A 12,992-nucleotide genomic window follows, 5' to 3' on the forward strand; every position below is an offset into this window, starting at 1 on the left:
TATAAAGTTATCAGATTAGTTGGGAACAAACTTGGTCAAAGGCTGGGCTGTAATTACCTAGGCTTACATAAGTAGTAATTACTATTGTGTTCTAATGCAAGACGGATAGCGTTACAGTTTTTGACAATTGCTTACACATCATTTCTGAAACTATGGCTCCTTTTCACTAGACTACACACAAAACCCCCAAACACACACTTGCAAAACCAAAAACTTAATTCAAAACTATTTGAACTCTTCTCAAAATTGTGTTTTTGCATCAAAACTCTACACACACACCATCAAATGATTAGCTCTTATACATGCCAACTACACAAGGATGTGACAAATGTAAAACACTACTATCTTGTCTTTTGCATGTTCAGTGGAGTCCACGGCAGTTTGTCATAGCACTCACACGTACATGTATATGCACAAATATATACAGTATGTATGCATACTCAGTATATATTTACACTACAAACAGAAATGCAAGGGGGGGAAATGTATTGAGAAATAAAGACATTGTATTTACATCCAGATTTCGGGATGAACAGTAACAGACAAAACAAATACAGTAGAATATAAAAACAAATAGGCTTGTCACTATAAAGAAAAAAACAATTAGGGTGCACCCTGTCTCCTATTTGGGCCTGGCCACAGCCCCTCATCAACATCACAAGCAATGTTCTCTCTGGCTAAACAGCGGGGGAAGTAGCGTCTTGAGTGGCGTATCCAGCCCTGGCATGCCTCCTCCTTGTCCTTGTCCCCCTCTTACGCGCACTCCTCTAACTCTCTCTCCAAAATTGGCCTCCATTGTTGTCCAAACCAAGAACGCCAACCTGAAGCCTATTTACAGTGCTCAAGCTCTGGTTTCTAAGTGAAGAAATTAGCTCTAAGTGTTTTCACACGTACGCACTGTGAGTAGATAAAGGGTTGTGGCATTTTGGATAGCAGTGTTTTCCAAACAAAACACCTGTTAGTCTTGAATGATGTGTCTAATGTAGAGAACTGTGTTTAGTTATTTTGCAATTGTAAACTGACTGTAAAGCTGATAATGCACTTGCAGTTTTGCAGACTTGGTCTTAAGATTAGGTATATGAGTTAATGGTTTCACTGAGTATGCCTCAAGTACCACTTTTAGTGTGTAAATGATTGTAAAAAACTGCAAACAATAATACATGAGGTCATGTGCTACACATTTGTTTTATCATGGCTGTGATGTGGCATAGCCATGAGGCAAAGCAGATTGGTTAACCACCACAGTCATGGCACAAACACATGTACTCGAGTGTATTGTTGCTTTTGTACAAAGGGTCACCAGCATTATAACGCAAGATTATTTCCCAAACCATACATTTTTTCAACAAAACGTGGTGCTAAAAAACTGTCTGTCAAGAGCAATTTTAGGCGTTCTCTGATCGTTAGTTCTATTCGTAGTGACAGTCATGTACAGCAAAACTACCTCACACCTGTTTGATAGCTCCATAACTTTACAGGTTTCATTGGCAAACAAGTGGTTGCTATGGAGGCCCTTCTCCCTTGCTAGCTATCCAACTATACAGCTAACACAATTAATTCAGGCTGCAGCTGGAAAGTCCGCAAACTAGCTGCATTTCGTTTCGTTTGGCTTTGCTTTCGTGGTTTCGACTGTCTCGTCCCGACTCGTTCATTATTATGGGCCACAGTGGAGAACCAATTGTAATATTGCTGCAAATATCGGAGATAACGTCTAGATACTTTTTACAGTGGAGGTCGAGTTTATAAATGGCATGACTGTGCAGATGAGACGGACGACAGTGGATCTGTAAAAGTTGTAGTAGTGCGTTGCTAGGTAACCGATGGCACTTTTTATGAATGTACTGGCCATTCGTATGCTGTCTAGTATATCATGGGCAGATAGAGTCGAACAATGGGAAATCTAAACCACCCATTGTATAAATTGCTTTAATAATCCATCTGTGAATGTAGCCTATCAACGGAGGTATAAAGTCATAGGGCCCAAGCCAATGAGGCCCACACAGAACCGACCGCTGAAACGGAGCAGGTGGCGCCCCCCTGTGATCATGCATATGTTTGGTAACCTAAACAGAGTTCATGAGACCACAATACAATACTTTGATATTTATTAGCTCTAACTAATAAAGAAACGAATAATCAAATGGTTACCTATTCATTCGATAATAACCACACCAAATCATGTCATGATGGTTTATTGAAATATATACAGCATCATTTGAAATATTTTTCAACATTCTCAGGATTTATGATATGGCTAACCTCCAATTAGATATATTCAATAAGATAAACGGATGCCTTGCATTGAGAAAGAAGTAAACAATTCGTTTTCAAAAACGGCCACTCAATATATTACAACTAAAAGCTTATTTAAAAGGACATTTAAGGTCTGCTTTTAAAACAATTCAATGTGGTTTGGTCTTAGGACATTGGGGCAAAGGGTTTCCTGCTTACATACATAAGCACTAATGAGTGCATAATCATTTCAAATACAATCTGCATTAATTATCACTTGTGGGTATATTACCAAAGCTTTATGCATTGCATTCAAAATATTTCATAGCTTAATACATCCTAGAAAAATCTAGACTTTCAATGACCACACACACACACACACACACACACACACACACACACACACACACACACACACACACACACACACACACACACACACACACACACACACACACACACACACACACACACACACACACACAGCAAGAAAAGAAAAGTCCTTTCACTATCAACTGCATTTATTTTCAGCAAACTTAACATGTGTAAATATTTGTATGAACATAAGATTCAACAACTGAGCCAAACGGAACAAGTCCCACAGACATGTGACTAACAGAAATGGAATAATGTGTCCCTGAACAAAGGGGGTGTCAAAATCAAAAGTAACAGTCAGTATCTGGTGTGGCCACCAGCTGCATTAAGTACTGCAGTTCATCTCCTCCTCATGGACTGAACCAGATTTGACAGTTCGTGCTGTGAGATGTTACCCCACTCTTCCACCAAGGCACCTGCAAGTTCCCGGACATTTCTGGAGGGAATGGTCCTAGCCCTCACCCTCCGATCCAACAGGTCCTAGACGTGCTCGATGGGATTGAGATTTGGGCTCTTCGGTGGCCATGGCAGAACACAGCAGGACATCACACACAGAACGAACAGTATGGCTGGTGGCATTGTCATGCTGGAGGGTCATGTGAGGATGAGCCTGCAGGAAGGGTACCACATGAGGGAGGAGGACGTCTTCACTGTAACGCACAGCTTTGAGATTGCCTGCAATGACAACAAGCTCAGTCCGATGACACTGTGACACACCGCCACAGACCATGACGGACCCTCCACCTCCAAATCGATCCCGCTCCAGAGTACAGGCCTCGCTCATTCCTTCGACAATAAACACAAATCTGACCATCACCCCTGGTGAGACAGAACCGCGACTCGTCAGTGAAGAGTACTTTTTGCCAGCCCTATCTGGCCCAGCGACGGTGGGTTTGTGCCCATAGGCGATGTTGTTGATGTCTGGTGAGGACCTGCCTTACAACAGGCCTACAAGCCCTCAGTCCAGCCTCTCTCAGCCTATTGTGGACAGTCTGAGCACTGATGGAGGGATTGTGCGTTCCTGGTGTAACTCGGGCAGTTGTTGTTGCCATCCTGTACCTGTCCTGCAGGTGTGATTTTCAGATGTACCGATCCTGTGCAGGTGTTGTTACATGTTGTGTGCCACTGCGAGGATCAGCTGTCCGTCCTATCTCCCCGTAGCACTGTCAAAGGCGTCTCACAGTACGGACATGGCAATTTATTGCCCTGGCCACATCTGCAGTCCGTATGCCTCCTTGCCTCATGCAAGTACACGCAGATGAGCAGGGATCATGGGCATCTTTCTTTTGGTGTTTTTCAGAGTCAGTAGAAAGGCCTCTTTAGTGTCCTAAGTTTTCATAACTGTGACTTTAATTGCCAACCGTCTGTAAGCTGTTAGTGTCTTAACAACCGTTCCACAGGTGCATGTCCATTAATTGTTTATGGGTCATTGAAAAAAGCATGGGAAACAGTGTTTAAACCCTTTCCAATGAAGATCTGTGAAGTTATTTGGAGTTTATTAATTATCTTTGAAAGACAGGGTCCTGAAAAAGGGACGTTTCTTTTTTTGCTCAGTTCACACACACACACACACACACACAAACACACACACACACACACATCAAAAGTTTGGACACCTACTCATTCAAGGGTTTCTTTATATTTACTATTTTCTACATTGTCAAATAATAGTGAAGAATAATAGTGAAAACAATGAAATACTACATAACACATGTGGAATTAACCAAAAAGTGTTAAACAAATAAAAATATATTTTAGATTCTTCAAAGTAGCCACCCTTTGCCTTGACAGTTTTGCACATGCTTGGCATTCTCTCTACAAGACCTTAACCAACAATGCAGTTAAGAAAAATAAGTGTTAAGTAAATACTTTTTAAAAAAGAAATAGTTAAAGCGCAGCAGTAAAATAACAGTAAAAATGTGTTATTTCATTGTTTTGATGTCTTCATTATTATTATTGTACAATGTAGAAAATAGTAAAAATAAAGAAAAACCCTTGAATGAGACACACGCAAACTGTCCAAACTTTTGACTGGTACTGTACATACACACATTTAAAATGATCCTACTAAAATATAATAACAAATTAGAAAATGCAGTTACAATAAAAACCTTGCTAAATAAACATTTCACTCAAAGTGTTCAAGCAGAATCATAGCACAGTTTTTCACTCCTTGATAAACGCATTCGATGAATTTGGCTAAATTATGACAAAAGGCACACTAAGTTCTTAGCTTAAATATATAACAGTGGACATCAAGTTAATCTACAGCTGTAGTTTGTAAGGCTTTCATAATATAGACTTGCATTGTGGCAGAACAAAAACATATGTACTGAACTTTCTGAAAATGTTGGTCAACATCTCTCTAAAACATGCACATACCAACTGTTTGACAAACCAAGTTGCTTCAGTCATTTAAAAAGGTCCAATGTAACCGTTTTTATCTCAATATCAAATCATTTCTACATAGCAATTAAATACCTTACTGTGGCTGTTTTCATTTAAAATGGTCAAGAATAACTTCTAAGCAAAGGGCAATTCCTCAAGCAAGAATTTTGCTAGGACTGTCTGGGAGTGGTCTGAGTGGGGAGGGGAAAACTGACAATGAGCTGTTATAGTTGCGATAAAGAGGTCAACGGAATGCAGACCACGGGGGATAGGAGGATGCCGGATTGGTGGACAACCAACAAATCTGATCTAAAAAAGTGGATATTCGTCAAATCCGTCACGATTAATGCATTTTAACAGGCCCACAATTTGGGCTGGGTGATATATCGAATTATTATGTTTTATTATGTTGGAACATTGCTGTGGGTACTTGCTTCCATTCAGCCACAAGAGCATTAGAGAGGTTGGGTGATTAAGCCTGGCTCGCAGTCGACATTCCAATTCATTCCAAAGGTGTTCGTTGGGGTTGAGGTAAGGCCTCTCTGTGCAGGCCAGTGAAGTTCTTCCACACCGATCTCAACAAACCATTTCTGTATGGACATCTCTTTAGTGCACAGAGGCATTGTCATGCTGAAACAGGAAAAGGATTTTCCCAAACTGTTGCCAAAAAGTTTGAAGCACAGAGTCGTCTAGAATGTCATTGTATGCTGTAGTATTAAGATTTCCCTTCACTGGAACTAAGGGGCCTAGCACGAACCATGAAAAACAGCCCCATACCATTATTCCTCCTCCACCAAACTTTACAGTTAGCACTATGCATTCGGGCAGCTAGAGTTCTCCTGGCATCTGCCAAACCCAGATTAGTCCGTCGGACTGCCAGATGGTGAAGTGTGATTCATCACTTCAGAGAACGCATTTCAGAGGAAGCATGGAACTCGCTCAGCCCGACCCACAACTGAAGTTACTGAAGTCTGATTTGGACATGTTTGGCTGTTTTAGCTGCATAACATCAATAAGTTGTCCCCTTTCAGGTTTAGAAGAAGTGACTGCTAAATGCTAACTCCGGTTGGTATAAGATGGAAGCACACAGAAATCAGTGGTGGTAATCAAAGTTGTTTTCAACTATATTGACGTTGATTGATGACTTGATTGGTGAAGATGATTTGATTTAACATGTATTGTGGTTGACATCCATACAAGCATTATACTCCTATTTCTACCTCAACATAGTGTGAAATACACAAACAATAGCATAAATGCAAATGTGGGCAAATTTTCAGGATCTCCACCCCACCGCGTTTCCATGGCATTTTCCTTGTTTTTGGTCAACTTCCATTGACCTCTTTACCAAATCTGTTGACACTGACAGACAGGTTTGGAACTATTTCTTATCAGTCTATTTGCTAACTTACTACCATGGCCAAAACTCCTTCACAGCAAAACAGGCAGAAATGTTAGGCAGTCTCTTCAAACAGCTCTTGCACTAAAAGGACATTATAATAATTTGCACAATATTACTCTAACCTCAGAGAGGAAATATATATAAAACACAGGAAAATCACATTTGACTGCACTGGGCCTTTAACAAAATGTACAATAATAAGCAAGTGTATACAGGCCAGCCATGTTACAGCTTGAAGCCAGAGGAGCAGGCTACTACTTTGAGCTGAAGAAGCTGGACCGGCCCTGGGGAGCCATCAGCATACTGGCCTGGTTCTTGTGTGTGATGTGAATCTAAAGAAAGAATATGAGCAAAAAGGTTGCTTTACTCAAATTACCATGTTTAGCACCACGTTACCATGTTATATTAACAACGTATTATTAGCATCAAGTCCCATGGTCTCTAGAAACTGAACCTGCTTTCAACTCTGCTTGCCAAGCTGGCTTCCTAGCACTCACCGTACAGGGTGGCTGCATCCAGGGCTCTCCGTCTATCTGCATCGGTAAAGGTTTCTTCGTCCTGAGAGATGGACAGAGATAAGCAAGATAAGTAGTGGGGATAGAATGTTTTTGTATATCTCAGCCAGTCTATACACATCTCATAAACACTCACCTGATTGTGATCTGGGAGGTTTTTGCTAGTCGTATAGCGCTCTTAAGTCCTGTATATATCTGTCCCATCTCCATGGCCCCTTCGAGGCCAACCACCTCCAAACGCCGGTCACTGACGTCTGGTACGGAAGATGGAAACACTGAACATGCAATTCACACAGAAAGGCAGTCTTTTTCAGCCTGAGACCAGCTGTTAAGATTCAAACATACTTCTCAACCCATCCAGGGTCAAGGGCTTCTTCCAATGAAAATAACATTTATCTTTTAACAGCTGTGGCATGAGAACTAACATCTCACATGATATCCTAACAATATAATTTACCAGACCCATCCTTTAACATTTTGAAATCTTGAGCCCTTGGTTAAAGGCAAAGGATATAGCCGTACCTTGTCCACTGACTTTCAAGACTTCAGGGTCAACAATAACCACAGGCATTTCCTGAGGATTCATCAAGCACTTGCATTCACTCTTCTTGGCTTCTCCCCACAGGTTGGATCCACCGTGCATGCTGGGAATGTTGAGGACAGCGATCCCCTCCATAGAACGGCCACTCAGGTCTAATGGGGTGCCGCAGCACTGAGGGACGTACAACATCAGACAGAGCAACTTAATGAGATGCCATAATGAGATAAACATAAGGCATATATCGCAGAACTATCAGGTCGCCTGTGTTAACCAAAACCTTTATGTAATTCTGCATGCTAAAAATACGTGCTTGTTTGCAGACTATGTTGAGTGGGGAGAACAAGTATTTGATACACTGCCGATTTAGCAGGTTTTCCTACTTACAAAGCATGTAGAGGTACACTTCAACTGTGAGAGACGGAATTTAAAACAAAAAACTAGAAAATCACATTGTATGATTTTTAAGTAATTAATATGCATTTTATTGCATGACATAATTATTTGATACATCAGAAAAGCATAACTTAATATTTGGTACAGAAACCTTTGTTTGCAATTACAGAGATAATACGTTTCCTGTAGTTCTTGACCAGGTTTGCACACACTGCAGCAGGGATTTTGTCCCACTCCTCCATACAGACCTTCTCCAGATCCTTCAGGTTTCGGGGCTGTCGCTGGGCAATACAGAATTTCAGCTTCCTCCAAGGATTATCTATTGGGTTCAGGTCTGGTGACTGGCTAGGCCACTCCAGGACCTTGAGATGCTTCTTACGGAGCCACTCCTTAGTTGCCCTGGCTGTGTGTTTCGTTGTCATGCTGGAAGACCCAGGCACGACCCATCTTCAATGCTCTTACTGAGGGAAGGAGGTTGTTGGCCAAGATCTCGTAATACATGGCCCCATCCATCCTCCCCTCAATACGGTGCAGTCGTCCGTCCCCTTTGCAGAAAAGCATCCTTAAAGAATGATGTTTCCACCTCCATGCTTCACGGTTGGGATGGTGTTCTTGGGGTTGTACTCATCCTTCTTCTTCCTCCAAACACGGCGAGTGGAGTTTAGACCAAAAAGCTCTATTTTTGTCTCATCAGACCACATGACCTTCTCCCATTCCTCTTCTGGGTCATCCAGATGGTCATTGGCAAACTTCAGACGGGCCTGGGCATGCTCTGGCTTGAGCAGGGGGACCTTGTGTGCGCTGCAGGATTTTAATCCACGACGGCATAGTGTGTTACTAATGGTTTTCTTTGAGACTGTGGTTCCAGCTCTCTTCAGATCATTGACCAGGTCCTGTCGTGTAGTTCTGGGCTGATCCCTCACCTTACTCATGAACATTGATGCCCAACGAGGTGAGATCATGCATGGAGCCCCAGACCGAGGGTGATTGACCGTCATCTTCAACTTCTTACATTTTCTAATAATTGCGCCAACAGTTGTTGCCTTCTCACCAAGCTGCTTGCCTATTGTGCTGTAGCCCATCCCAGCCTTGTGCAGGTCTACAATTTTTATCCCCGATGTCCTTACACAGCTCTCTGGTCTTGGCCATTGTGGAGAGGTTGGAGTCTGTTTGATTGAGTGTGTGGACAGGTGTCGTTTATACAGGTAACGAGTTCAAACAGGTACAGTTAATACAGGTAATGAGTGGAGAACAGGAGGGCTTCTTAAAGAAAAACTAACAGGTCTGTGAGAGCCAGAATTCTTACTGGTCAAATACTTATGTCATGCAATAAAATGCAAATGAATCACTTAAAAATCATACAATGTGATTTTCTGGATTTTTGTTTTTGACTCCGTCTCTCACAGTTGAAGTGTACCTATTATATAAATTACAGACCTCTATGTGCTTTGTAAGTAGGAAATCCTGCAAAATCGGCAGTGTATCAAATACTTGTTCTCCCCACTGTATGTGTTAAGGTACAGCAACTCGCTCAAGCCTTCCCCATTTCTCCTTCTCCCAAATCCAGTCAGCTGATGTTCTGAAAGAGCTGCAAAATCTGGACCCCTACAAATCAGCCGGGCTAGACAATATGGAGCCTTTCTTTCTAAAATTATCTGCCGAAATTGTTGTCACCCCTATTACTAGCCTGTTCAACCTCTCTTTCGTGTCTTCTGAGATTCCCAAAGATTGGAAAGCAGCTGCGGTCATCCCCCTCTTCAAAGGGGGGGACAATCTTGACCCAAACTGCTACAGACCTATATCTATCCTACCCTGCCTTTCTAAGGTCTTCTTAAGCCAAGTCAACAAACAGATTACCGACCATTTCGAATCTCACCATACCTTCTCTGCTATGCAATCTGGTTTCAGAGCTGGTCATGGGTGCATCTCAGCCACGCTCAAGGTCCTTAACGATATCTTAACCGCCATCGATAAGAAACATTACTGTGCAGCCGTATTCATTGATCTGGCCAAGGCTTTCGACTCTGTCAATCACCACATCCTCATCGGCAGACTCGACAGCCTTGATTTCTCAAATGATTGCCTCGCCTGGTTCACCAACTACTTCTCTGATAGAGTTCAGTGTGTCAAATCGGAGGGTCTGCTGTCCGGACCTCTGGCAGTCTCTATGGGGGTGCTACAGGGTTCAATTCTTGGACCGACTCTCTTCTCTGTATACATCAATGATGTCGCTCTTGCTGCTGGTGAGTCTCTGATCCACCTCTATGCAGACGACACCATTCTGTATACATCTGGCCCTTCCTTGGACACTGTGTTAACAACCCTCCAGGCAAGCTTCAATCCCATACAACTCTCCTTCCGTGGCCTCCAATTGCTCTTAAATACAAGTAAAACTAAATACATGCTCTTCAACCGATCGCTGCCTGCACCTGCCCGCCTGTTCAACATCACTACTCTGGACGGCTCTGACTTAGAATACGTGGACAACTACAAATACCTAGGTGTCTGGTTAGACTGTAAACTCTCCTTCCAGAACCGCATCAAACATCTCCAATCCAAAGTTAAATCTAGAATTGGCTTCCTATTTCGCAACAAAGCATCCTTCACTCATGCTGCCAAACATACCCTTGTAAAACTGACCATCCTACCAATCCTCAACTTCGGCGATGTCATTTACAAAATAGCCTCCAATAACCTACTCAAGAAATTGGATGCAGTCTATCACAGTGCAATCCGTTTTGTCACCAAAGCCCCATATACTACCCACCATTGCGACCTGTACGCTCTCGTTGGCTGGCCCTCGCTTCATACTCGTTGCCAAACCCACTGGCTCCATGTCATCTACAAGACCCTGCTAGGTAAAGTCCCCCCTTATCTCAGCTCGCTGGTCACCATAGCATCTCCCACCTGTAGCACACGCTCCAGCAGGTATATCTCTCTAGTCACCCCCAAAACCAATTCTTTCTTTGGCCGCCTCTCGTTCCAGTTCTCTGCTTCCAATGACTGGAACGAACTACAAAAATCTCTGAAACTGGAAACACTTATCTCCCTCACTAGCTTTAAGCACCAACTGTCAGAGCATAGATTACTGCACCTGTACATAGCCCACCTATAATTTAGCCCAAACAACTACCTCTTTACCTTAACTACCTCCCTACTGTATTTATTTTGCTCCTCCTTTGCACCCCATTATTTGTATTTCTACTTTGCACATTCTTCCACTGCAAATCTACCATTCCAGTATTTTACTTGCTATATTGTATTTACTTTGCCACCATGGCCTTTTTTTGCCTTTACCTCCCTTCTCGCCTCATTTGCTCACATCGTATATAGACTTGTTTATACTGTATTATTGACTGTATGTTTGTTTTACTCCATGTGTAACTCTGTGTCGTTGTATGTCGAACTGCTTTGCTTTATCTTGGCCAGGTTGCAACTGTAAATGAGAACTTGTTCTCAACTTGCCTACCTGTTTAAATAAAGGTGAAATAAAATAAATAAATAAATATTTTTTTATTTTTTATGAGCTGATTCAAAGCTGTGCGTTTGCCATCCTCACCTCAATTGTAAGACATTCATTCAGTTTCTTGCACGAAGCAGAGATGGTCTCTGAGGTGGCAAACTCAAAGTACCACAACTTGTTCTTCATTCTGAAATATTGAACAACATTCTTGAATTCACGTAGAGTCATTTACACCATGCACAAGGTGACTACCCCTAAAAGGTTAGTCCCCACATGTACTATAGGACTCTGTGCTGGTTATTCAAATGTGTTTACCTGCTGTTGAATTTCTGGGGGTGTTTCTCTCTCATCGTATGAAAACGGTGGGCAATAGAGGCGTCCTGTCAACATACAACAAGTTCTGAAAAGTTCTGGTGTGTGCCGTAAGTACGTAGCCTGGTCACACATTTGTTGCCGTCTTCAACGTGAAAATGGCCATAGGAGTTGTCAAGACAGCACAAACAGATCTGGGACCAGGCTACAAGTTCATTACCCTTGTTCCTAACTCACCACGCCGATGGAGAAGTAGTTGTTGATGATCTCATAAGGCACAGGGTCTCCTGTCTCCTGGGGGTCCTCTAGGATCACCTCTACATTCCAGCGGTCCATCAGCACCGGGGTGCTGACCTCAATCTCCTTCAGGATACGACACAGATCTGTCCCATCATAACCTACACAGACCACAGAGGTACACTATAAGGGATCATTCTGTGCTACCAACGGTCCCACACTCAAGTACAAAAACATACAAGAAACTAAGATGAAACACCCAGAGACAGTGATTCTTTCATCACATACAGTAGAACTATGGACAGCAAATACTGGATATATGATCCGTGAACACACAACGGGTATAATGAAAAAAGGTCAACCCTGTGCCCACCTCCTCCCCATCTAAGACAACGTGCAAGGTCATTTCCTGTGCCCAGGGGTAACACAGCCACAGGTGGCCGCACTTGAAGATTGGCTTTGTCTGATTGAACCAGAAGGGGAGAAAGACAGATCAATATCACCATTTCTGTGACATGTTTGAGTCTTTGGTTAGGAAATTCATAGTTTGTACACATACACTGAAGTTAGGAAATTCATAGTTTGTACACATACACTGAAGTTGATTTGTCTATGTGTACCACATGGCATGTGTACCACATGATTTACCAACATTGTGTACTTGACCCCACCTATGGCATCAAGTATCCAGCCCACAGTGCCGTCCCCTCCGCAAACCAATATCCTGTAATCCTTCAGAGATCTGAAGAAGCACAACCTGAAACACAGACGTAATATTATGTTGTGGGTGCAGGACAGGACCTAAATGTTGATGGCATCTCAGACAGATATAAGCCATTCAAGTCAACAAAGAGAGGAATTGTATTTTTTTTATTTTTGGGGTGATTTCTAAACATCTCTACTAAAACAAAAGATAGGTAAATAAATCTGACAGAAAATGCTTAACGAAGTCATCAAAAACATTGAGATAACCCATGACTAACATCACGGTTATATGTGCAAAATACAAAAGTTTATATCAGACACCAAGATCACAGAAGATTACAAAATTTGAGGTAGAATAACTCAATGCACAAAAACATCTATCATAGCACCATTTTGGGAAGATCCGTGATCTTTGTAGTTTTGTTCAAT

At 42.2% G+C, this 12,992-nt stretch overlaps 1 protein-coding gene across 3 annotated transcripts in view; it reads right to left on the reverse strand.

Moving 5' to 3' along the window:
- Positions 1-2,176: 2,176 nt before the first annotated feature.
- Positions 2,177-12,992, reverse strand: part of LOC118359946 (diacylglycerol kinase alpha-like) — a 40,130-nt gene continuing 29,314 nt past the window's right edge. For all 3 annotated transcript variants that reach the window (XM_035738883.2, XM_035738885.2, XM_052482303.1), the window contains 9 exons: positions 12,530-12,615; positions 12,232-12,321; positions 11,859-12,019; positions 11,625-11,689; positions 11,406-11,496; positions 7,435-7,624; positions 7,049-7,166; positions 6,895-6,955; positions 2,177-6,729 (listed from right to left, as the gene is read on the reverse strand). In XM_035738883.2, the coding sequence (XP_035594776.1) occupies positions 6,652-6,729; positions 6,895-6,955; positions 7,049-7,166; positions 7,435-7,624; positions 11,406-11,496; positions 11,625-11,689; positions 11,859-12,019; positions 12,232-12,321; positions 12,530-12,615 (940 nt within the window). In that variant the 3' untranslated portion in view covers positions 2,177-6,651. The remainder of the gene's footprint in view (positions 6,730-6,894; positions 6,956-7,048; positions 7,167-7,434; positions 7,625-11,405; positions 11,497-11,624; positions 11,690-11,858; positions 12,020-12,231; positions 12,322-12,529; positions 12,616-12,992) is intronic.

This window comes from Oncorhynchus keta, chromosome 27 (genome assembly GCF_023373465.1).
Source record: "Oncorhynchus keta strain PuntledgeMale-10-30-2019 chromosome 27, Oket_V2, whole genome shotgun sequence".
In the NCBI taxonomy this organism is placed as follows: Eukaryota; Metazoa; Chordata; class Actinopteri; order Salmoniformes; family Salmonidae; genus Oncorhynchus; species Oncorhynchus keta.